The 25,113-nt window shown below is 47.8% G+C and overlaps 1 protein-coding gene across 4 annotated transcripts in view; it reads left to right on the forward strand.

Annotated features, from left to right (window-relative positions):
• DBN1 (drebrin 1) overlaps nucleotides 1–25,113 on the forward strand; it is a 40,082-nt gene that overhangs the window by 13,711 nt on the left and 1,258 nt on the right. For 2 of the 4 annotated variants that reach the window (XM_061617628.1, XM_061617630.1), the window contains exons 2-12: nucleotides 7,627–7,682; nucleotides 11,205–11,317; nucleotides 13,154–13,228; nucleotides 14,292–14,438; nucleotides 14,958–15,035; nucleotides 15,208–15,359; nucleotides 18,784–18,847; nucleotides 19,112–19,171; nucleotides 19,724–19,835; nucleotides 23,695–23,829; nucleotides 23,987–24,726. In XM_061617628.1, coding sequence (XP_061473612.1) covers nucleotides 7,627–7,682; nucleotides 11,205–11,317; nucleotides 13,154–13,228; nucleotides 14,292–14,438; nucleotides 14,958–15,035; nucleotides 15,208–15,359; nucleotides 18,784–18,847; nucleotides 19,112–19,171; nucleotides 19,724–19,835; nucleotides 23,695–23,829; nucleotides 23,987–24,726 — 1,732 coding nt within the window. Of the gene's footprint in view, nucleotides 1–5,265; nucleotides 5,397–7,626; nucleotides 7,683–11,204; nucleotides 11,318–13,153; nucleotides 13,229–14,291; nucleotides 14,439–14,957; nucleotides 15,036–15,207; nucleotides 15,360–18,783; nucleotides 18,848–19,111; nucleotides 19,172–19,723; nucleotides 19,836–23,694; nucleotides 23,830–23,986; nucleotides 24,727–25,113 lie in introns of those variants that run through there. The other 2 variants (XM_061617632.1, XM_061617629.1) reach the window with 2 other exon arrangements.

Consider the following 25,113-nt stretch of genomic DNA (forward strand, 5'->3'; position numbering starts at 1 on the left):
GTAATGCAAGGGGCGATATTTATAGGGAAGAAACAGCAGGTGGGGGGTGTCTAATGCTTCCTGAAAGTGCCAATTTCTCCCTATAAATATCTGGGGAGGGCAGGAAGGGGTTGTTCTTCTTCCAGCTGGTTCTTTTCTAGTCTCTGGCTTGGAGGGGAAAAGCAGGATAAAATTGCCTAGAAGGCAGAATTGACGTATGTCAAGTTGGCACCAAAACACCAGTTTGCGGTGGAGAAGTGATGTAGGCACCTATCAATTCTTCTCTGGAAATGCCTCTGCTCCCACTTTAGTGTTACGAGGCCAATGGGGGGCAAGACCCCGCCCTTTGTTTTGCAATGTGTACTTCTACCCTAAGTTGTTGTCCTGTGGGTTGCTGATCCTTCTCAACATCTTGTGATAGCCAGTGGTGTGTACACTAGATACCAAAGAAGGATAAATGATATGCTTGAAAAATAAATAAATAATAATTTGCATTCCTTTACTTTGCATATTTCCCCTTCTGTAACGAACAAGTTATGGAAAAGATTTATAATCCTCCAGCAAGAGCTGGGGTAGCAGAAAACAGGGAGGGATGGGAACTGAGAGAAGAGGGAAAGAAAGCCTTAGAGTGAGTGGGCAGAAGCATGGAGTATAGCAGGGGTGGCGTAGATGGTGCTATGTTGATATCATGTACACACCACTAATCAGCAGAAGCTCTGCCTGACTATGAACATCAAACTCTGCCTGCGTCATTCCAAACTCATGTCTGCAATCATGAGAGCTAGAATCTTTATTTTTTAAAAAAAGCAGCAGCTCTTAGAAGACCAGATTCTGTGTTAGATGGAAAAATCTCTCTCTATGTGTGTATAGAATAAACATAATGCTTTTTCAGTTTTTTTTGGGGGGGGGGTTGAAAAATGAGGTGCCAGTACTCATACCTTGATAAAATTGCTGTGAATGTTAGTACAACAGGTAGCCAAAAAAGAGGTGTTGTACTCTGTACCAGCGAGTTCCTTCAGACAAAAAAAGCACTGTGGTCTTGTGCCCAGAGTTCACACACTCCAGTGTCTTTTTCAGCATGCACATAGTGATGGATGTTTTTGCTACATGAAGCAAAGCCATGTGCTGCCCCTCCCCCCCACTGGCTTCAGCACTTTAAAAAGTCTTGTTGCATCATGTGGACATCAGCTCCTCCTGACATCAGTTGTCGTCACCACCATCATTGACTGTGACCCCTGATTGACTTACATAAATCAACAAACCTCCATAGGAAAAAGATTCCCCATCTCTGATTTAAAGTTATGCATGGGGCAGAAAAAAGTGGATTGGGGCTTTCCCTTCCATATCCCTATGCAGAAATGAAAGGATCAACCAGCGGAACAAAACGTGCCATGCTATTCATGCCATGTAATGTGCTGGTAAAGTTACCAAAAGGAAGATTATTGGAGCTCTGGCACTGGTTCCAGTCAAAGGGAAAAGCAAAATTAGGATGCTTTCTGTTTGGGAAACAAAAAGAAGAGGGTGTTTTGTTTGTTTGTTTTTGCAGATCACTATATAATTTATCATGTTTTGTGTCCTACCTTTCCTCCAAGGAACTCAGTGTGCTGGCCCATTAGACTGAACAGGACACTGCCCACTAAGCTCAGTCTGACCTCAGCCGAACCTTGCCTGCCTGCCTTCTTACTTAGAACCAGTCTAGGGAGTGGCATTGGCTGTCAGCCTCCTCCTCCTTAGCCTTAGTGTTGCTTTTGTAGAACTCAGCGGAGAGGATAATGGGGACAAAACCAGCATTAGTTAGCTTCTCTCTGAATACTGTTGGCCTCCCTGCCCTTTTGCCCTACCAGTGGGCCAGTCCCACTTTGGCATCAGCTTCCATTGTCCATGAGGTATATGGAGGGTTATCCCATTTAATCCTCTGAAGTAAATTAGACAGATAGACAGTGGCTGACCCCAAATTACTTGGGATAACATGGTTGTTAAGAATGGAATATGCTGTAGTTCAGTCTGGCCAAACCTGGTGATCAGATTTTTGGACTACAGCGTCCATAAGCCACCTTGGCTCGGGCTGATGGGAGTTGCAGTCCAAAACATCTGGAGCTCACCAGGCTTGGCAAGGCTGCTGTACTCTCTTCCATATCTGATCCACAATTATCCTGAGGTTGTGGTGGTATAGAGGGTAGAGTGTGGATAAAGGAGCCAAGCAGCTCATTGGATGGCCTTTAGCCAGTCATTGCGTTTCAACCCGTAACATTTCCACAAGTTTCATTAATGAGGATATCATAAGAACTCGCATGTATGCTACTTGAGCTCCTTAGAGGAAGGACAGCTGTAGGAAGCTCCCTTAGACAAGGTCAGTGTATTGGTCCCTTCTAGCCCAGCACTTGTCTACCTTGACTAGCAATGGCTCTCCAGTGTCCCAGGGACCATGTCTTCTCCATCACCTGCCACCTGACTCCTGGAGATATCAGGAGTTCAACCTGGGACCATCTGCATTGAATGCATGTACTAAATCACACTAAGCTATGGGGGAGAGGAATGTGATAGATAAATTCAATGTATGCTCCATGTGACTTCATGTCAGTATAAGCTATAATTACCAGATGTCCTTTGTTTCAAGAGATGACCTTTGTATCAGAATATCATAGCTCTATTGAACAGCATAGAATTAACACCACAGTGCCCAGGTCTCTTGCCCCCCTCTTTTAAATTCTTCTGGCAAATCAATTGCAATTCTGTTTTTAACATTCTCATTTTATCTCATTCAACCATTTGAGTATCCCTTCAGGTTGTTTGGATAAAAATATGCTATTCTAGGAACCAGCAGGCAGCTAGCTCTCAGCTGATGGAGATGCCTTCAGCACACAGATGAACTATTTGCTGTATGGAAAGCAGAGCTAGCCAGTAATAAAACTCTGTTTATAAGGCTATGAACTGTCAGTGGCTTTGGAACTATAAGCAAATATTTCTTCCCAATTTTACAAAATCCATGGATGTCCCCAACACCCCTTGTATCATGCTCCATAGATGGGAACAATGAACTCAGATTAATTACTTCTGAACAATTTAAAATGCCCTTTTAGTATACATGTAGGTGCTTAAGAACATATTTATTTTTCCATGAATCCTGCTGAAGGGATAGGCAAACAGATGCCAGATGTTCTCCAGTTGGCTTTAGCAAGTCTCCCCAAATCAAGAAATAAATATGCTGAATATCTCCCATTCTTACTATGACAAAAGAAAGGCAAACTAACTGGCAACCCCAGCCCAGGTAAATCAGTGAGAAAATCTTGGGCCAAAGCCAGGGACTCCAGGGAGGCAAAAAGCTCATTCAGCAAGAAGAAAACTACACCTCTATCATATTCTTCCAGGGAATGGGGGAGGGGGGGAGATCATGCCTAATTTTATACACCTCCATCATGTCATCCCCCCCCCCTTTACTCGCCTGATCAAGTCAAAATGCACACAAACATTAGATGAGGTTTGGGGCAGAACTCAAGCCTCCCCTCACAACTGCTCAACTCTCTCTATCGAAGGCAGTCATTACCCTTTGAGAATCCTAGGCACGCAAGAGTTCACTCTAATTCTTCCTCCCAGGGTTCCCTCTGGGTGTCATGGGGCTCTGGACAGTGTCCTCTGGTGGGACCACTCTTCTGTCAGTGGTTGGTGGGTGGGGTGGAGGTTGCCTGGCTGCAGTGGCAGTGCTCCAAGCAGTGTCGGGCACCTGGGTCTAGCCACCCTTTAAATTTTCCACAGTGGTCCCAGGCAGAGAGGGGTGGTAGAAAACTTTTTCAGCCCAAAGGCTGCATTCCTTTCTGAGCATCCTTCCAAGGCTATGTGTTATTGAGTTTCTTAGAGATGACTAAATTAAGCAGTATATAAATTGTGAACAGTAGTAGTAGTAGTAATATGTGCAAGTTGTGAGTGGGGCCACAGGCAAAAGTGGGCAGAGTAACAAATGCAATTTTTACCTATGTACAGTAGGTTAGTTTCTACACACACATCGCTTCTTTATCCTCCATCAAGGCAACCAGAGGCATTACGAGAGTTCAAGGACATATCCCAGCCAGGCAAAAACACTTGGTATGCAAAGCAGGGCCACTGGGGAGTGTGACCGGGGAGGGGGGAGTTCTGATGGCCAGGTAGAGAGGCCTGGAGTTCCCCACCACTCTTCAAGGGTACTGATAGGTTGGGGGAGTTGTGGAAAATTAAAAGAGTGGCTAGATCCAGGCGTTTGGCACTGGTCAGAGTGCTGAGCCAGACTTTTTTTTGAGGAGGGTGCTAGAAGGCAGTAATCAGGAATGGGCCCTACCAGGCTGCTGGGGCCCTGGCAGCTGCCCAAGGCTGCCAGGTGCTGATCCCGGCCTTGCTCCCTCTTCCAATAGTAGAGGACTAGACTTATGACACAGAAGCAAAGAGATAACTGATAATTGTGTGTAAACAACCTCTGGTAAAGCCAATATTTTAATGAGATGTGGCTGTGGAGAGTTTGAAGTCAGAGTATGCACAACTAGTTCATGGTGGAAGTTCCTCCTCTGATTCTAACAGGACTCTGGCCCAAGGAACTAAAGGGCATATGGAGCCTCATTCTGTACTGGAATGCAATCAACAGAAGAATTTGGCAATTCAGCAAATCATGTCCAGAAAGAGACACAACTCAAGCAAACTCCCACTATAGTCCCGGCAATGCATGGCAGAGAAGGCACCTCCGGACTTGCCATGAGATGGTGGTGGTGCACATGAGAGGAACACCATTCGGCCAGCTGCCAGTGAACACATCCCCATCACCACCTCCCAGCCTCCCCTGTAAATCACCTCGTCCCTCGTCATATGAACTGTGTCCCAGCTGGATGGCAGTGTGGTTGCCACGGAGACAGTGGGATGTTGGTTGCCTTGATAAGCTGAGGGGTTTTTTTTCCCCAGTCTCTCCACCCACACAGCCTGGACCAGTTCTGGCTCCTTCCTCTCCCTTCCCATGAGGTCTTGAAATGAGGTTGCAAAGAGAACAGAACCCCATGCACTTGGGTAGGGTGTGAAAGCATTTGGTTCTGATCCCTGCTGGCTGATTGGCAAGGGTGAAGGGAGTGGCTTTTCTTGAGCAGAGATGGAAGAGAGTGTGGTATCCTAGAGACGGTTTCCATGGAGGCCCCTTCACACAAACCCTGATGGCTCATTGATATGCTGCTACTGCTGCTTTAATTTCTCTATTTTTCCTCTCCTCCTCCTCCCCACTCCACCCCTCACATTCTTATTGGGCAGCAGGCAGTTCACTAATAGAAACATAAGTGGGCCTCACTGTCCAGGTGGGCAGCCACTAACACCATCTTAGAGGGGTGAGGCCTCGCCATAACATTCATTTGTCCCTAGTCAACAGAAGCCCCTCCCCTGCCTTACAGTCTTGCATGTGGCCTACCAAGCAGGTTAGTTACCAATGTGAGATTAAGGAAGCAAGGGGATTGGGGTTTACCTTGCAATGACGTGATTTCCTCTCATTTTTGGACAAAGCACCTGGGGTAGGTGCAGAGAAAACATCTTTGTTTAGTGTGGCCTCTTGCCCATCAACAAAAAAACAAGGGCAAAAAAGGGGTGCTGATTTACATTTAAAAATTTAATGTGCTCCGCTCACACCGCGCAAACACACACAGACCGCTCAGCCTTCAAAACCTACCAGAAATAGGTAGTCTTACAGCCCTTTCAGAAGGCTATTGCAGGGAACTAGTCCATAGGGAGGTCATTACAGAGCGGGCAGCTGCTGTATTGCTGAGTGAGGTGTATGTGGACATATTACTCTGAATTAAAATGTTTTGGCTGCTTAAAAAAAATACTCAAATTTATATGTAGAGAAGCAAATTTAGAAAGAATTTATAATTTAAATAGAAATACAATATATCGCACCATGGTGGGGAAGGCTATGATCAGGGGTGGTATTCAATGCTAGTCCTTCTTGGAGCAGTTAATAGACATGACTAATTTAGGTTAATTAATTCCAGTGGGACTGCTCTGAGTAAGACTTAGCTGAATGCAACCCCAGGTGACTTGCAGGCTTGCTCATTCTGCTATCCAGGTGCTAACTGTGGATGGGCCCCTCCTGCTCTCCTTATTAGGGTTCTTTGTCTTTCAACCAGATCTAGTCCAAACAGCCTTTTACACAGAGAATGCCTTAAACAGAGGACTGTCCTCAGCAAAGTCTGACACATGGCCACCCTCTCTCCATCGCTTCTCCCCGGCATTGCTCTTCTGAAAGTGGAACTGGGGCAAAAATGTTGAAACCTTGGAGAGCCTGTCTTCCTCCTTATCATAGCATGACTGGATAAAATAAAAAAGGAAAAAGGTGGCCAGGGTGGGGGTGGTTGTTCTGGGAAAGTCAGAGGAGCAGCAGTGTTCTGACACAAGGAACGTTTATTCTCCCTGATGCTATGATGATTGGGGGATTGGAGCGGAAGCAAATATTGCAGTAACCTGCTAGGAGGGCACTTCTCTGAGGAGACTAAACCACTGCTGTTGGGGCAGTGAGGAACTTACTTGCCTGCCTTGGCGATTTCAAACATTGCAGGCTGCTTACTGTAACCCACAGAAGTCAATAGGAGATACTGAGAGCCAAGGCAGCTCCTGTGTGCATAGGCTAGTTCTGGACTCTATCTGTTTAGGCCAGGGGTGGACAACCTCAGGCCCAGCCTCTCTGTCTAGCCCTCAAAACTATCCTTAGGCCACACACCACTCTGGCCCTGCTTTCCAATCCAGGTATTTTTGCCCGGCTGGAATGGGACCTTGATAATACCTCTGGCTTGTCTGGATGGATGGATGATAGAGAGGGGTCTGTGAGCGTGTGTAGAAACTGGCCTGACAGGTAAAATTTACATTTATTCTGCCATTTTTGTCTCTGGCCCTGCTCACCAGTGGCAGGTCACCCTCAGAGGTTCCCCAAAAGGGAATGTGGCCCTCAGGTTGAAAAAGTTTCCCCACCCCAGGCCTAGGGTCTCTCTGAAATAAAGAGTGTTCTTTTGACAACATGTTGTTGCCCTCTACATTAAAGCAATGGATCTCTGTCCTCTTTACTCAGGACTGCGTGCATTGTGCATCCTGTGCAAGCGCCGTACAAATGCAGAATTCAGTGTTGGATACAGAATTCAACGTCCTGAGACTCGGTTGTCATTTTATTTTAAAAAACAAATGTTTAGCCCTTGAGAGATGAGAAGATAAGCATGCGTCTCGGTCTGCCTGAGATCTCTGAAGCCCCCCGCCCCATGACTCACCCTGCTCAAGGGCAGCAGAAGCAGAATAAACAGTGCAAAATAAAACTAACACATGTGAATTTGCTTTAATATACCTATTTTATACGAGTCGTAACTAGAGATGTGAAGGCCCAGGAAAAAATAAGAAAAAAACGGGGGGTGTATTATTTCCCCCCCTTTTTTGCCTATGCCTTTTTTGTTTTTCCAAAAAATGGGCGAAGAGGGGTGGGGAGGGAAAAAACACTCTCTCCCCCCCCCATTTCCCCCCCCTGGGCCGTAGCATCTCTTCATAGCATTCAGCTTTGCTTAGCCTTGAATCCGGATTTCCTTTCCGCAGAATTTGGATCGCACAGGATTTATACAGCCCCTAGCTGTACTTGCTTCTCCTAACGTGTTTGCGTGATTCTCTCTTTTTCAGGGCTTTGTACACTTATGAAGATGACTCTGATAACCTGAAACTGGCTGCTTCGGGAAGTGAGTGCTTCTGCCCTTGTCCTTGCCCCCTTCTTACTGGGCAATCTTATGTTGTTTTGCCCCTCCAGTCCTACAGATTTTGGTGTCCCATCAGCTTCCTTCTCCTCAAAAAACATTTTTTTAAAAAAATCCCTTTTCTCAACAAGGTTAGGGTTGAACTAGCAGTGGGGTTTCATTGGGGAGATGGATGGACATTCCCTAGGAGTTTGAGGGGAAACAATAAATTTTGTCTATCTATCTATCTATCTATCTATCTATCTATCTATCTATCTATCTATCTATCTATCTATCTATCTATCTATCTATCTATCTATCTATCTATCTATCTATCTATCTATCTATCTATCTATCTATCTATCTATGTGAAAGGAAGGGCCAGGCCGTAGCTCAGTAGTAGAGTATCTGCTTTACATGCAGAAAGTACTTGGCTCAATCCCTGGTATCTCCAGATCGAGCTAGGAAAGGTTCCCTGCCTGAGACCCTGGAGAGCCATTGCCAGTCATTGTAAACCAAGGTTAGCTTACGTGGTGCCCTCCAGATGTTGCTGGACTCGAACGTCCATCAGCCTCAGCCAGCATGGCCAAAGGTCAAGGATAAAGGGAATTGTGCTCTATTCAGGGCTACCCTTGAGGTTGGTCCGGAAGCCGCAGCTGATGTAAAATGCAGTGGCAAGACTGCTCAGTGGGGCAGGCTATCGCCAACATGTCACCCCACTGCTGAAAGAATTGCACTGGCTACCTATTAGCTACCAGGCTACGTTCAAGGTTCTAGTTTTGGTGTACAAAGCTTGAGACCAGGATACCTGAAAGATCGTCTTACCTTCCTCTTTCAGCAAGCCTTTTAAGTAGAGACCTTGTCCCAGTCTGCATCTGTGTTGGAATTGCTTTTTAATATGCTTTTAAAGCTTTAAAACAAGTTAAAGATGTTTTGTTTTAATATATTTTAAAGTCTGTTTTTATGATGTTTTAAAGTGTTTTTAGTGCTTTTGTTTGCCACCCCAGGCTCCTACATGGAGGAGGGGCATGATATAAATCTGATCTGTGGTGGACAGATTAAGGTGGTCTGCCCCTGGAGACTAATGGAATCCACTGGATTCCTGAATGCCCTGGGGGAGTTCCCAGTAGATAGAGCAGGTGACCCTGTTGAAGCCCTTGTCACACTGTGGAGCAGCGAGGCGCATCAGGCTCTTGACATGATTGCCCCCGAGCGCCCTCTCCGGCATTGGGGAGCCTGGTTTGCACCTTGGTACACCATTAAGCTGTGAAACAGGCTGGACGACGGCTACAGCACAAGTGGCAAAAGACATGTTGTGAGGTTGATCGGGCACAAGTAAAACATAACCGTGTGTGGCGGTGAGGGCGGCAAAGAAGGCCAACTTCTCTGCCACCATCGCATCCTCAAGTAGCCATCCAGTGGAGCTTTTCCATGTTGTCTGGGGTCTGTTGACATCAGCTCCAGGAAATGGAGTTTTAAACCTTTCGGAGGCCCACTGTTAATTGTTTGTGAGGCACTTTGAGGGTAAAGTTGCTTGCCTCCCTAGCAATCTTAATGCCCCATCCACATCTGCTGTAGTCCCCAGTGAGGTGTCCAGTGCAATGTCTGCTGCAACTTCTTGGGATTGGTTTCAATTGATGCAGCCTGATGACGTAGACAAGATGCTTGAGATGATGCAGCCAACAACGTGTTCTCTTGATTCTTGCCCTTCTTGACTTATTAAAGCTTGCTGAGGGGGTTTGACTGAGTGGTTCCAGGGTGTGGTCAACACATAATTGCGGGAGGGAGTGGTTCCAGCCACCCTGAAAGAGGCAGTGATCTGACCACTCCTGAAAAAGCCCACCCTGTACTCATTGGTTTGCAACAATTGCCGACGCATCACAAATACCCCCTGATTGAGGAAGGTGATTGAGAGGGTTGTGGCGCAGCAATTGCAATTACTCTTGAATGAAACAGATTATCTTGACTCATCCCAGTCTGGGTTCAGACCTGGTTATGGGACTGAATCGGTCTTGGTTGCCCTGATGGATTACCTTTATTGGGAGAAGGACAGGGGGAGTGCAACCCTGTTACTCTTACTTGATCTCTCAGTGGCTTTTGATACCATTGACTATGGTATTCTGGGCCAACTTGGTGAGATGGGTATTGGAGGCACTGTTTTACAGTGGTTCCGATCCTATCTCCATGGTCGTTTGCAGAGAATAGCATTGGGTGATATGAAGCCTTGGGAGCGGTCATCAGGAGATTTGGGGCAAGGTGTCAGCAGTAAGCTGACAATACCCAGCTCTGTTTCTCTGTAACATCTGAATCGGGAGACTGTGCAAGCCCTGGACCGCTGCCTGGACTCGGTGGTGGGCTGGATGAGGGCCAATAAACTGAGTCTGAATCCTAGCAAGACAGAGACGCTGTGGGTTGGTGGTTCCCAAGTTCAGATAATTAGTCAGTTGCCTGCTTTGGATGAGGTCGTACTCCCTCTGAAAGAGCAGTCCTGTAGTCTGGGGGTGCTCCTGGATCCATCTTTGTTGCTAGAGGCCCAGTTGACCTCAGTGACTAGGAGTGCCTTTTACCAGCTTTCGCTGGTAAGACAGCTGTGGCCGTTTCTGGACCGGGATAGCCTGACTACTGTTGTCCGTGCACTGGTAACCTCCAGGCTAGATTACTGTAATGCCCTCTATGTGGGGCTGCCCTTGAGTTTAGTCTGGAAGCTGCAGCTGGTGCAAAATGCGGCAGTGGGACTGCTCACTGGGGCAGGGTATTGTCAATGTCACCCCACTGCTGAAAGAATTGCACTGGCTGCCCATTTGGTACCGAGCCAAGTTCAAGGTTCTGGTTTTGGTATACAAGGTCCTATACAGCTTGGGACCAGGATAACTGAAAGACCGTCTTACCCCTTATATACCCAGTCGATCACTGTGCTCTGCAGGTGAGGGCCTCCTGCAGATACCATCTTATCAGGAGGTCTGTTCCACACAACATAGGAAATGGACCTTTAGTGTGGTGACACCTACCCTTTGGAATTCCCTCCCTTTAAATAATAGACAGGCACGATCTCTATTATCTTTTCAGCGCATACTGAAGACCTTTCTCTTCCAACAAGCCTTTTAAGTAGAGACCTTATCTCAGTCTGCATCTGTGTTGGATTGTGTTTTAATATGTTTTTAAACCTTATTTTTTAAGAAAATATGTTTTTAAACCTTTTTTTTAAAGCTTTTTTTAAAAGCTTTTAAAAATGTTTTTATAGATGTTTTGTTTTAATGCATTTTAGGCTCTGTTTTTATGATGTTTTACAGTGTTTTTAGTGCTTTTGTTTGCCACTCTGGGCTCCTGCTGGGAGGAAGGGCGGGGTATAAATCAAATAAATAAATAGATAGATAAAAATAATAATTGTAGTCCAACAAGATCTGGAGGGCACCACCTTGGCTACTCCTGATGTAGACAATACTGAACTTGATGGACCAAGGTCCTGACTCACTATCAGATACAGGGCAATTGTCTGTGTCCCTTAAATGTATTGCTTTGCTTCCTCAGCTGGTGGCCTTCAAGAGCTGTGTAGCCATTTTGAGAATCAGAAGGTGATGTACGGATTCTGCAGTGTCAAAGACCCCCAGGCCACCCTACCTAAATACGTCCTTGTTAACTGGGTAAGTCCAAAAGCGGCTGGGAGACAGCCTGCTTGCCCTATTCTAAAGGGGAGCTTAACATCTTTGGCCAGGGTACAAGATTAAAATTGACTGGCCCACACAATGAGAGGTCTTTGGTAGCTTTTAAGAGCTGTATAGGAGGGGGAAATTCCACCAGGAACAGCTCTTCCTCTCACTGCAGTCCTATGATGGGAAAAGCTCAAAAATGTGAAACTCAACCTTCTATCCAGTTCTTAATGTACAGGAGTCTTCTTGGGGTCTGGAGCTGACACCCTGATACAGACTAGGGTTGAGAATGGTAGGACCCTGATGTCTCAACCCTAGGGCCCAATCATACACAATCTTTTTCTACATTGAGATAATCTCTGCATAGGAGTGTATCCCATCATTTGTGAAGGCTGACATAGGTGCTTGTTTTGCTATTTATATAGAGGCACATAAAACTGGCGCTGAGGGGGATAACAGTTTGTAGCAGAACTCTTGCTGGCTGCTGGCTTTCCATTCATTTGTCTGCACTGCCCTCTAGTGGCATAAGTTTGGTTCTAAGCATTGTGTGAGCCCTTAATGAATCAGAAAGGGTTGACCGCTCTCCCACATTGGATTGGCTCCTTCTCCTCCCCTGTCAAGACTTGCTTTCTACCCTTCATAACAAATCCTGCCTAGTGACAATCTTTAAATATTGCTTTTGGGAAAAGTTTCTTTCACCAGGTTTTTTTTTAATATCTCCATAAAAAGTATAGTTTACAGTCTAAATCAGTCTTCCACAATCTGGTGCCTTCCAGATTTTCGGACTACAATTCCCAGCATCCCTGAGTTTGGGCCATGGTGGCTAGGGCTGATGGGACTTGTAGTCCAGCAACATCTGGAGGGCACCAGGTTGGAGAAGGCTGATCTAAACGGAGAAACACACCATAGTGTTTCCCAGCAACAGTAAAATGAGCAGCAGAAATGAACAACAAAAGTCCAGCCATTTGAAAATCATTGCATATAAGTATAGCAATATTATTCAAAAATTCAGCAGGTCTCTGAGCAATTGCTTCCTGCTGCTGAGACTAGATTCCAAAGAGTTACATTAAAGGTGGATTCTGAGGAGAGTTTGCAGCACAGTGTCTACCTATAAACTAAGTCCAGGGTGGCTGCAAACTGTGTAGAGGCAGATGGATGCAGCATCTATTCGTGTGGTGCGGTGACCATTACAATGGCCGCCTTCCATGTTTGTTGCATTGCCTGGGACTAATAACATTAGCCTGGATGTCACATGGCTGGATGCTGCTGAGAACTGGATCTCCACATAGAGTGAGTTTCTAAGTGACTCCTGTGCAGCAAATATTCATCTGAATTCACCCCCAGCTAAGCAAAAACGGGAAGAGTCAGTAGCACCAGCAAGAGCCCCTTCACGCCCTTACAATGTCAGGATCTACTGTGAAGAAGCTGAAGATGTGCTGTGAGTGCCAATCCCCAGTTCTTAGCAAAAAGGCCCAGGGACACTCTTGCCAAGCACTGATGCTCTAGGGCTTAGAAAAGCAGCAGGAGCAGAGAGATTGCTTGCCTACATTGTTGGCACAGTGATATGTCTGGTTCTTCTGTGTCTCATTCAAAACTGCAAAGACAGGCCCTTCTGCAGAGCAAATCATTGCTGCCCCCACTTTCTCATCTGGAATTCAGAGGAACATCCTGGTTTTCTTGTGTGCTAGTGTCCTACCCTTGCTTCTTCTGGGCTATCCAGATGCTCCACCAGTAGTATGTTTCTCTAGGTGTGTAAGGAAAATGCCTTGCACAGTGTGGCGTCTCCCAGCACTAAGCTTTCCCATCACTGTGTACCTTTATGCCTGACAGGTAGGAGAAGATGTAGCTGATGCCCGCAAGTGTGCCTGCGCTAGCCACGTGGCCAAGGTTGCTGAATTCTTCCAGGTCAGTGAAAGGCTGTTGGGAAGAGATGCACAGATGGGAACAGGGGGCTGCTGCTCTTAAAACCAAATGCTGACCTTTCCACAACTTGTGGAATTGTTCCCTGTAATGCAGGGACGGGGAGACCTGTGGCTCTTCAGATGTTATTGGACTCCAGCTCCCACCAGCCAGCATGGCCAATGGTCAGGGAAGATGCAAATTGTAGCCCAATAACATTTGGAGGGGCACAGGTACCCCATCTCTGATGTAAGGTGTATTGATGATGAGCTGTTGGGGTGTGTGTGTCAGCAATTCTCTTTTCGGCAGTTGCCTTCTTCTTGCCCCAGAATCATAGAATCACAATCTCACAGAGTTGGAAAGGACCGGGGGGATCATCTAGTCCAACTTTCTGCTCAGTGCAGAATGCAGCTACAGAAGGGTGGGCAACGTCAGGCCTGGGGGCCAAATGTGGCTCTCCAGGCTTCTCTGCCCAGCCCTTGAGACACTCCCTAGGCCTTGCCCCTTACCAGTCTGCTCTGTTACCTGCTCTATGGCCTTCTTAGTCTGCTCTATGTTTTTGCCTGGCTGGTAAGTGTTCTTGAACTGTGATTATGCCTCTTGCTTGCCAGATGGAGGTAAGTAGGGGTAAGTGTAAACCTCTGACTTGTGCAGGACTGCACTGTAGCCTACTGCACAAAGGAAAAAAGTCACATCCTTTGCCTGGCTTCCTTTTGCCTCTGGCCCCACCCATCACTGGCAAGTGGCCCATAGAAGGCTACCCAAGAGGGAATGCAGCCATAGCCTGAAAAAGATTCCCCACCTTGAACTACAGCAGCATCCCTGACAAATGACTCTCCAGCCTCTGCTTAAATACCTCCATGGAAAAAGAGCCCGCTATCTCCCATAGCAGGATGTTCCACTGTGTGGCAGCTTTTACCGATAGGAAGTTGAAATCTGATTCCTTGCCATTCCCACTCATTAGTTCTAGTTCTGCTCTGTGGAGCAACAGACAAGTCTGCTCCATCTTCTCCAGGGTGATGACCTTGCCCTCTGTTTTTCTGTGTGATTTGACTGTCTGTCCCAACAGGGAGTGGATGTCATTGTCAATGCCAGCAGCGTGGAAGACATCGACCCAGGAGCCATTGGGCAGCGTCTCTCCAATGGCCTTGCCCGCATCGCCAGTCCAGTGCTGCATCGTCTTCGCCTGCGTGAGGAGGAGAATGCGCAGCCTGTGGTAAAGCATCACTAAACCACCCTCCTGTTCCCTTTCCCCTGGTTGGAGAAGAGACAAAAGCAGCACAGCTCCAGCTACTACTGGGCTTTGAGGTGGCAGTAATGAAAGCAGAGGTGAAAGCAGCGTATACCAAGGGCAGCCTTCCCCAGTTTTGGACTTCAGCTTCCATCAGCCCCAGCCAGCATGGCCAGTGGTCAGGGATGGTAGGAGTTATAGTCCAACATCTGGAGAGCACCAGGTTGAGGAAGGCTTAGGCTAATAAAGGTGGTCTGGTATGCCAGGAAAGGGACAGTGTCCCTGTTTGCCACATGACTGCTTGTGGACTACAGATCCTCCAGAAGAATTCATAATCTGAAGAATATCCTGGTGAATGTTTGGACTGTTACCTTTAAACTATTATTAGGCATTTGGAAACATCAGATCAGTGGGAACCAGGCAGTTGCCTTTATATCTGAGTGTGCCTGCACGTGTGTGGACCCACACACCTCCTTCTCTTCTGACTTGATTTCTTCATTCCAGGGCACCACTTATCAGAAGACTGATGCCGCTGTGGAGATGAAACGACTCAACCGAGAGCAGTTCTGGGAGCAGGCCAAGGTAGATAGATTGTAGCAAGAAAGCCGTCTCTGGGCAGGTCAAGCCTAGACACAGACATACATGCACGCTATATTTTGGCTTTCCTTGGCTTCATCCCTGTTCTGGTCCTGCAATGTTGCGGGCATGATATGAGTGGGGCTGGCACCTATGGTCCCTCTTCTGTCCCTTATAGAAAGAGGAAGAACTGCGCAAAGAGGAGGAGCGGAAGAAAGCCCTGGATGAGCGGCTGCGTTTTGAGCAAGAGCGCATGGAGCAAGAGAGGCAGGAGCAGGAGGAGCGTGAGAAGCGCTACCGAGAACGTGAGGAGCAGATCGAGGAACACAGGCAAGGGGCAGCTGAGATGTCTGGCAATGGCGTGTGCGTGTGCATGTGGAAGGCGTATGTGTGAAGTGAGCAGGAGAGACAGCTTGGCTTCCTAATAAGCCCTGATATTTAGGTAAATGTTGCTTTATCCCACAGGTCAGCAGCGCTGTGGGTTTCCTTATCCACTATACTCAGACAGTGTCACATGCTGTTTTTTGAATATTCTGAGGTTCTATGTCCTTTTTGCCACTCATGATTAGGTAGCAGGGTGGTTGTCTGTCTGTTTTGTTCTTTCTCCTCTCCTAGGGTGAGGCCAGGGCTGGTTCTAAAGGGTGACCATGGGCACTGGCCTGACAGCCCCTGGAGCTACAGGGGGCCCCTCAGCTGCCCCTCCCCCCCATTCCACGATCTGCGGGGCCCCCACATCTCTCCACTTACCTGTCTGCTGTCTTTTATCGTTGCCCTTAACCAAGATGGCGGCTGCGGTTTGCCTAAGGTACTGAAGCCCCTGCCGCCATCTTAGTTGATGGCAGAGATGCACGCACATAGCACGCATGCATGCCATCAACAAAGATGGCGGCGGAGGCTTCATCCCCTTAGGCAAACCGCGGCCGCCATCTTGGTTAATGGCAATAGTAAAAGACAGGAGACAGGTAGGTGGGGTGGGGCGCGCGCGCACACGAATGCAAATGCGCACGTGCACACATGCCGGGCCCAGGGCAAGCTGATGCCTGAAGGCCCCAGCATTCCTGTAGCTGGCCCTGGCTCAGGCATAGTTTCTTCCCCATCACTTGTTGGTTTGGTGCCATGATGCTACTTGTTAATACACGCCTCTTTCATATGCTTCCTTATTAGAAAAGGATTGGCTATTCAGTCGCTCCTCCACTTGTCTGGACAGTCCTAAGTGTATCCCTGTTATTCCTGAATGTTATGCCACCAGTACTGATTTTGGTGAGAGTCTACTTGAACTCACACCCAACGTGAATATTCAGTGTGATTGGGGATATAACAGCCTGGCCTCTTACTGTTTTGAATTTAATTGCTTGTTGAACTATATACATCTTTATTATTATTATTATTATTATTATTATTATTATTATTATTATTATTATTATTATTATTATTATTATTATTATTATTATTAGATTCATATCCCACCCTTCCTCCCAGCAGAAGCCCAGGGCAGCAAACAAAAGCACTAAAAACACTTTAAAATATCTAAAACATTAAAACACCTAAATAAAACATCTAAAACGTCTTCTAAAAGTACTTCATTAGTACTAAATGTTCCTCCAAAAGAAGTGCATCCTTTGAACCTTCCTATGAGCTAGATTCAGCTGAGAGGTGGTGACTGGCCTAAGGTGGCCCAGGTTGCTTCATGGCTGCATGGGGATTTGAACCTTCCCAATCTAAATTCAACTTTCTATCCACAGTACTAGTAGTTTTTAAACTGTGTTTAAGGGAATCTTGAGGTTCCTTGAAAGCTTATGAAGACCAAAAATGGCAAACAATTCTTTCTGAAAGGTGACTTGCCCACCTGTCCTGATTGTTCTGGCCAGCAGCCTGAGTGTGTTCTTTAGACAACTAGCCAGAATTCTCTGCAAGCTACAGGGATTTTATGGCAGTGAAGTTGATGTTGGAAAGGTCTGCTTCCCTAAAATCTAGTAAATTAGAAAGCCACTGCTCAGCACCACACTGGCTCCCTATGGGTTGGTGGTGTGACATGGCACACAGAGTTCGTTCCCAGTTGTTTGGTCTCCTTTGGGTCATAGGGTTGTTACCATGGGAGTGATGACTTAGAAAGATGGCTCATCCAAAGCATTTAATTTTCTATTGTTTGACAGAAGGGTTGGCTGCTTTGGTCAAAGTAATCCCAGTTGCCCAGTGTCCTGGCAGAATAAGTTGAAGAGATATCAGAAAGGATAGATTTGCCATCGTCATAGTTATGTGGGAGCAAGCAGTACCATCTGCCAGTAGCCAATGAAGCTGCAACTGTTTTAGATTCCATTTGTGAAATAAACAGCCCGTTTTATGATTTCCTAGAACAGGACTTTTGCAGCTCATTTGAGGGCCGTGCATGTGTGTAATGCTGTTTCATAACTGCTAAAAGATGACTGTGCCTCTTAAGTGAAGCGCTTAAAGGAAATTGTTTTGTCTTTGTATGAGTGGCAGTGATGAAGTTTAAATAGGGAAGTGGACTGAACCCAGCCTGGATGGGACATACATATGCATGCTTTCTCATTTTGTGCTTTATACCTGAAGAACTAAGGTAGGATAGATTAAGAGTACAAACATGTCATTCTCGTATGCAACAGTGGATCCTGATTAACTATGCAGCAGGCGTTAGGACAGAAGGTTGAGTGGTAGGATAAGAAATTGGAACACCTTGGTAAACTAGACATAAGTGGTTTGCAAGTGACAAGGAAAGGAATGTAATAAACTGACATGCAAAGTGTAACTCATAAGAAAAGAAGCTCAAATGTTAACCATTTAAAAATGGGAGCAGAAATTGGACGCGATTTTAAATGGGTTGCTCTTGCAAAACATAGAGCAACTAGAGACATTTTAGCAGAGTTGCTTCTAAAACCCATGACGTAATGGATCCCTCCAAACATCCTTTTTATTATTCATTCACAATGATCTGTGCTCATGATGGTGTTGGAGCGGTTGTACAGGATCCCGCTTTCAATACTGTTTGCGCCTGCACAAGTTTCAGGGTGGATGTACTGCTTTGTTTCCAATCAGTGGATGTGCTGTATCTTCTTGCTGATAACCTGTAACTTTTATACACCCCAAATGCTGTGGTTTGTTTTTGTTCCGCTTTTGTTGTGCAATAGCGCAAGAGTGCTCCTCCAGACAACAGTAATGCAGTAACACTGGGGAAACATCCCAGAACAACTAACCAAGCAGAATGATGTGTGGATGGTCTGGTATAAATCCTTCACTAATACACTATTATTGAATCAAAGGCATGTTGCAGAATACACCTGTAAAAAAAAAACACCAGTCTGGAGGGGCCCAATGGTTCTTCCCGCTTGGTGGTAAAATAGACACAGAGCAAGTTTCAGAGTGGGCTTAAAGGAGACCAGTGGAAATGATTCAGAGGCATGGAAATAAGAACTATAGGGGAAATGGTGCACTATCTATTTAGAGTGTATAGCAAAAATTAAGAAACGATGCAACAGCAACTGTCAGATATGCACAAGTTTAAGATAAAGAAGCTGGAAGTCAGACTCTTCTCCATGGTTCCTGAATGTTTTACTGCTTTGTTGTTTACTGCCCCGGGCCCCTTTGGGAGAAAGGCCAGGATAGAAATTTAAGACAGCAACAGTGGATTAAAATAAATCTTAGAAAGCCAAGACAGCCTGCATCCTGGCCTGCCCAGCATTCCCCCCCACGTTCAGTGCTAGGATCTCTCAAACCTCCTCCCTTCCCTTCCCACCAGGCGAAAGCAGCAGACCCTGGAAGCCGAGGAAGCCAAGCAGCGGTTGAAGGAGCAGTCCATCTTTGTAAGTGATGCTTCAGGACCTGGGGGAGGGTTGCCCGGTTTTGCCGCTGGCTCCCCCAGGATGTTGGCAGAGGTAGGAGTTAAGCACCAAGGCTGGCTGGTGACGTTGGGGACCCACTCTGAGGGCGCATTGCTGCCCAAGAGCGCTTTCTCTCTCCAGCTTTGTGCTAGGTCAGGAGAAGAAAAGAAATAGAGGGGGGGGGAACCCTAGGGTCTTCCAGTGTGGTTGAGGTGCCCTGGGGCTGACGCTGACCTCTCTCCCTAGGGGGAGCAGGAGGACGACGAAGACAGGCAGCAGCCCAAAAAGTCTGAGTCAGAGGTGGAGGTGAGTGCGGCCCCGGGGCACAGCATGCATTGCGTAGGCAGCAGACCACCATGCGCCACCCTACAGGGCTATTGCTGCATGAGGATTGTTGCGTTGTGTGCAGAGTTTTGGCGGGGAGGGGGAGACTTCAGTTTTTCTGGTGACTGTTGTCCTGTGGATAAGCTGGAGTGTGATGTTGATGAGTGGAAGTCTGCGGTTAAGCAGGGCTGGGCATCAGTTTTATCTCTAGGGAGCAAGGCGGGATCCTGGCTGTCCTTGTCTCTTCTCCTTTGCTACATGTGCATTTTGTCAGAAGAGGAAACCAGATTGTGGTGCTGTCACTTTTTGTGTGTGTCACTGTGTGCCATTGCTGGTGGTGGTAGGGGCATGGCGTGGGAAGCGCTGTATGTGTGTGACATGTTACCTTGTTTTGTCACTGTTGCCCTGGTGACAGCATGGGGGCAGCCACTGGGTGAGGGGTTCAGGCTGTGGTTACATTGGGGCCTGTGTATGCCTAGTGACTGGGCTGCACTTGACCCTCCTCTCTCACCTCTCCCCCTCACATCCTGACAGGAGGCAGCTGCCATCATTGCTCAGCGGCCCGAGAACCCCCGCGAGTTCTTCAGGCAGCAAGAGCGAGTGGCGTCCACCAGTTCAGAGACACCCCCGCCCTTCAACAGAACAGGTAGAGAGCACTCACCACCATATTCAAGGGGAGGGGAGGAGGAAGAACACCTTTTCTCACTAGGGTTGTCACTTGGGGAGCCACTGGAAATGTTTAAGTGAGGGGTCTTCTTGAGATGGAAGATGGGACAATGCATATCTGGGGGCAAGACAGTGGGAACATCCAGAGATGTACAAATGTCTGCTACGCATAGTATGAGTGGACAAGGGTTGTTTAAGGTGTGTGGGGGGGAATCAAACCAAAAGTCAGTTGAACTGAGAATGAGGCACAGAGGAGACAGATTCCCTGCTGTTGAGTCTCATTAAAAGATAAACAGCTAGAATCCATTGAAGCCTGAAAGGTGGCAAAGGCCTAATTAACAAAAGACTATGTCCTTGCATTTAGCACATAACCAGTTTTTGGGACTCACTGCCATAGGATGTCGCTGGGTCCAAGAATTTGGTTAGGGTGTTTTGGTCCATTGATTTTGGAAATAAATATGAATAACTAGAATATTGAAACTGGCAATATTTTTGTCAATTTTGGAGAGTGGTCAAAGTGCTATCTTCAGAGTAAACTGAGTCATTCTCTAAAATATGAGAGTGAGAGAGGTCTGTGGGGAAGATTATCTTGCTTTTCTCTTGTACAAAGATGCCAATTTCCCCCTGGACCATGGAGCGTTACTACTGATGCTGCAAGAGGCTTGTGTGTCTGAGCTGTGGATCAAAATTAGCATAGCTTGATTTATAGATGGGGTCTGGGGAAACATCTGTCTTTGGGGATGCTATATTGAATCTCATCACCTGAGAATGTTAAGGTGAGAGCAGAAGATCATTTATCACGTAGATACTGATCTAGAAAACATTCCACCCTGGGCTCTAGCTGTGTAGGGAACCAGTCATCTCCACACCCTGCTTTCATGAGGCCTATATACTGCAAACAATTGGCTTCCCAGATGGAAAGTTTCCAAGTGGTGATCATGTTGCAAGTGGTCAGCCATCACCTCAGTTGCATCCTAGTATGTGAGTGGGTCCAATGTTAGCTAGGCAGCAGAAGCTCTCAGTGTAATTGATTTACTGTTGGCCAGCCTTAGCGAAGAAGTGCTGTTAACAGCAGTCTGCTTCTGCCCTTGGTAGTGCTGTCTGAGGGATGGGGCTGCTGAAGTTGACTGGTGAGGACATTTGTGTGTGTGCATGCACACAGGCAAAAGGGCACTAAGAAGAAGCCTTGGTAAATAAGGCAAGGAGTCCAGAATGCTGCTGCAGTTTGCATTGCATCAAGTGAGTCTGTGACTCCCTAGCCAGGGTGGGAACCTCTGGCCCTCCAGATGTTGCTGGACTCCAACTCCCATCAGCCCCAGCCAGCATAGCCAATGGTTAGAGATTATGGATACTATAGTCCAATGTTATCTGGAGGGCCACAGGTTCTCACTGTGTATGGGAAGCGTCTTAAGAAAGGAAGAAGACAAGAAGGATAGGGGTAGCAGTGGGTGAGATTTCCCTGCCTTCAGAACAACTTCTCACTGCTCCTTAGGACACACTTGCTTGATGCTTGTAGGTTTTGGGACAGGCCTCTAGGCCTGAGTAGGTGAGGAGAATTAGGCACATCACAGAACCTCATGGCATTGTTTCTGTAAGACCTGAAGGGAGCCACACCTACTCCATGGTTGCTTCATGCTAGAGAACTCCTTGGCACCCCTGCTGTGACTTGTCTGGCTCCTTGGGCTGCCCACTTGGGAGGATGGAGCAGCCACAACTATCCTGGCCTTGGGGATAAGGCAAGAGCTCTTTGCTCTTCAGAGCTCCTCTGTGTTAGGGCTTTGGGTTCAGACTCCGGTACTGTAGTTTAGGTCGGCTCTCTGTTGGGGACCAGGTTGTCAGCTATTGGAGAGACCTTGGCGTGAGCTCGTTTCCCCAGCACCACTTGTGTCTCCTGCCTCATCATTTCCTCTTTCCCTCTCCCTCCTCCACTTTCTGGCACTCCTTGGCCTTCCTTGTGCCATCCCAGCCCCCCCTGCCCTGCTGTAGCCTGGCCCTGGTGTTCCCCAGCCACTGCTTTGGCATCCCTGAGCCCCCGTGCTCTGCCCATGGCAGTGTCCTCCTCCTTGCCTTTGCAGAGACCCGCCTTCCTCACCTTCTTTCCCTGCCTCCCCAGCCCCTGAAGTGGGCACTGATTGCCCAGTGGCATGAGCAGTGTGGAGGGGCGGGTGATGGAGTGGGCAGCTGGAGGGAAGACTGATGATTCTCTTCTGCTTTCTCTGTCTCCGTCCGTCTGTCTTGTCTTTCTCTCAGCAGGTCGTCTGCACTGTCCTTTCTTAAAGACACCTGACAGTGGGCTGCCTTCCTCCTCCTCTTCCTCCTCCTCCCCTCCACGGACTCCCTTCCCCTATATCACTTGCCACCGCACACCAAACCTCTCCTCCTTCTTCCCATGTAGGTAGCCAGGCCCGGGCTGGGCTTTGGGGAGTCAGTTTGGGGAGGCAGCTACGTCAGGGGCCTCTTCACCCACTCCGAGTCTTTGGCCACATCCCATCCACTCTCATTCTGCAGGCACCTCTGAAAGGAGGAACTCAACGTCCATGGCTGTCTGAGAAGCTGGCTTCACAGCCTGGACCAGGGAAGACTCGGGGCCTCTTCTGCTCTCTCGTGCATACTGCATGGCGGGCTGGCTCCATACTTCACCAAGCGTAGCCCCAGATGAGCAGAGCGTGGCCTCCCATTATGCATCAGCAGCTACAATCCTCAGGGGGGGCTGGCTTTGTGTATAAGACAGAAGTTTCTCCCCTTATGCCCCACATCCCCCCACCCCCGCCTTGCATTTTTTAAAAAAAAGTCTTGGCAGAGGGGCTGCAACTGGGGATTCTTGGCAATAGCAGCATGGTTTCACAGGCCAGTGTACTGATGCCGCATAGGGGCCAGCAGGGTGGGGGACATGGAGGAAGGGAAAAGAGTCTCAAATAAGAACGAGGCTGACTACACCTGTTGCCTCAAGTTAGAAAAGGGGGACCCTAAATCTATGAACACCGAAGATGAACTTTGTCTGTGTGTGTGTACGCACATGTGCATGAATGTATGTATGTGTGTGTATATATTTGTGTATGTATATACGTGTATGTATATATATATATACACACACACATGCATATATATATATACACACACACATACACGCACACAGAGCAGGGTGCTGGGGACATGTCTTTGCTGGGCCAAGTACACATCAGAGCATGGGATATCCCCGAACTGGACCATGGGGTGGAGCATGGGAAGGATACATGCAATCTGGTCTGGAGTGGAGATGGGTCTGGGGCAGAGATGGCCTCACAAAGTTGCCTCTTCACCTGATGTTTGCGGTGGGGGTTGTTCTGTCTCTGGATTCTGCTTCCAAATATAGTAAAAGGAAGAGAAGAAGGATATGTGCCGTTATATAAAGTCGGGGTGGGAAATCTATGGCTCTCCAGATGTTGCTGGACTACAGCTCCCATCATCCCTGACCATTGGCCAGTGAGACAGCCGCAGACTGTCCATCTCGTGTCATTTGACATAGAGAACTACACACCTCCAATGATTGTGCCTGTTCCCACTGTGGAGGGGGGGGGGGCATTGCTTCACTTTCCAGCACATTTGTCAGTGAAAACAGAAAGAGGCCTTTGTGGTATAAACTTGCTATGGGTGGCATAGGGTAGGGTCCCTTAAGGGCAACAGATTTATTTTGTTGACTAGTTAACTTGGAAAATGGCACAGAGAAGTAGTTGGATCTTAATGGCTTGCTTTTCAAATAAAGCTGCCCTGTCTTTGGAGAGCACAGTTTTGTGGTGCTAGGGGTTGTAGCATTTGACTTGTCAGCACCCCTCTTGATTGCCTGTATGGCTCATTCACAGGCAGCCAGACGGAAATGCATAGAAAGGCATCTGCCTCTGCCAGTAGCCCCTGTGACTCCAGTACAGCCTCGACGCCTGTTGGGGAGCAGATTGAGCATGCCCTGGATGAGGTAACGGAGCAGAGTGCATTGAAAGGTAGGTGCAGCTCCCCTTCCTCTAACCCTGCCCCAAAATGGCTTGGCTGGACAGTCAAAACTGGCTCTCTCTTCTTTGCACTCTCCCTGTGCCTCTAAGTCATGGACTCCCTTGACTATCTGGCCAAATCCCTCCTCTTGCTTCCTCCCTGTTGCAGATTCCTCCAGTCCAAGCAGCGAGGAGATAGCAGTGGCATCGGCTATGAGCTGGGCTCCTCCCAGTGTGGAGCAGCCAATGGAGAAGACCGATGAGCCTCCTGGGGCAACAGCCTGGCAGGGAGTTGACTGGACAGAGCCACAGCAAGGCGAGGCTGGCCGCACTGAAGACCTGGTGCTTCCAGAGTCCAAAGAGGAGCCTCTGTTCCCAGAAGCCCCACCTCCCAAAGAAGAGCCTCTGTTCTCAGCAGCCTCACTGCCCATGCCGAGTGAAGGTGCCCTGGATCTGGGGGAGGCCTTTGGGTTCTCCCAGCCACCTGCCCCCCCATCAGAGAACATCCTTGACCTCTGGCAGAATGACAGCACTGCTGTGGAACCCACCCCTCCTGATGCCTGGGAGCTCCAGGGTGGGCCACCCACCCCAGCCCCGTGGGACCTTCATGATGGGCCTCCCATGGCTGCCCCAATGCTGATTGAGGTGGAGCCCCCCCCAGGGGCACCAGAGCCTCCATCCTCTGCAAACCTTCTTGAAGATAACCTGTTGAACTTCAATGACCTGCCTGAACCCCCAGCCACCTTTTGTGATGCAGAGCAGGAGGAAGAGCCGGCAAGCATAATTGCGATTGAGGGGCTGCACCAGATGACACTCAGCTATCAGCATGCCCTGCAGGAAGCCTCTGGGGTGCACCAAGAATCCCAGCTGCTCACCAACGGGGAGACAGCCCAAAAGGAAAGTACGCAGGTGAGGAGGTTACTCAGGCTGCCATGGTCCCAAGGCACATTTGCCTGAGCTCCCTGCCCTGCCTTCAAAAGCATGGGTCATGTTTGCCAATGCGCATGCGCGCAAAATACTTCTTCTCACCCTGCTGCTGGAGCAGTAATGGCTGACCTATTATTATTGTTGTTGTTGTTGTTGTTATACCACACTGCAGTCTTTTGATTGTGTATGTTCCATATAGTTGGAACTTTTTTACCATCCTTTCATGCATGTACGTGCTTATGAGTGACTTGAACAGTCTACTCCTCAGGCATTAGTGATTGAGAGTTCAAAACCAGAAAGCAATCACTACACTGGGTTAATTAATTGGGAGTTAAAGGGATAAGAACAACTTCCAAAGCCCATAACATG

Source organism: Rhineura floridana, chromosome 3 (genome assembly GCF_030035675.1).
Source record: "Rhineura floridana isolate rRhiFlo1 chromosome 3, rRhiFlo1.hap2, whole genome shotgun sequence".
Classification (NCBI taxonomy): domain Eukaryota; kingdom Metazoa; phylum Chordata; class Lepidosauria; order Squamata; family Rhineuridae; genus Rhineura; species Rhineura floridana.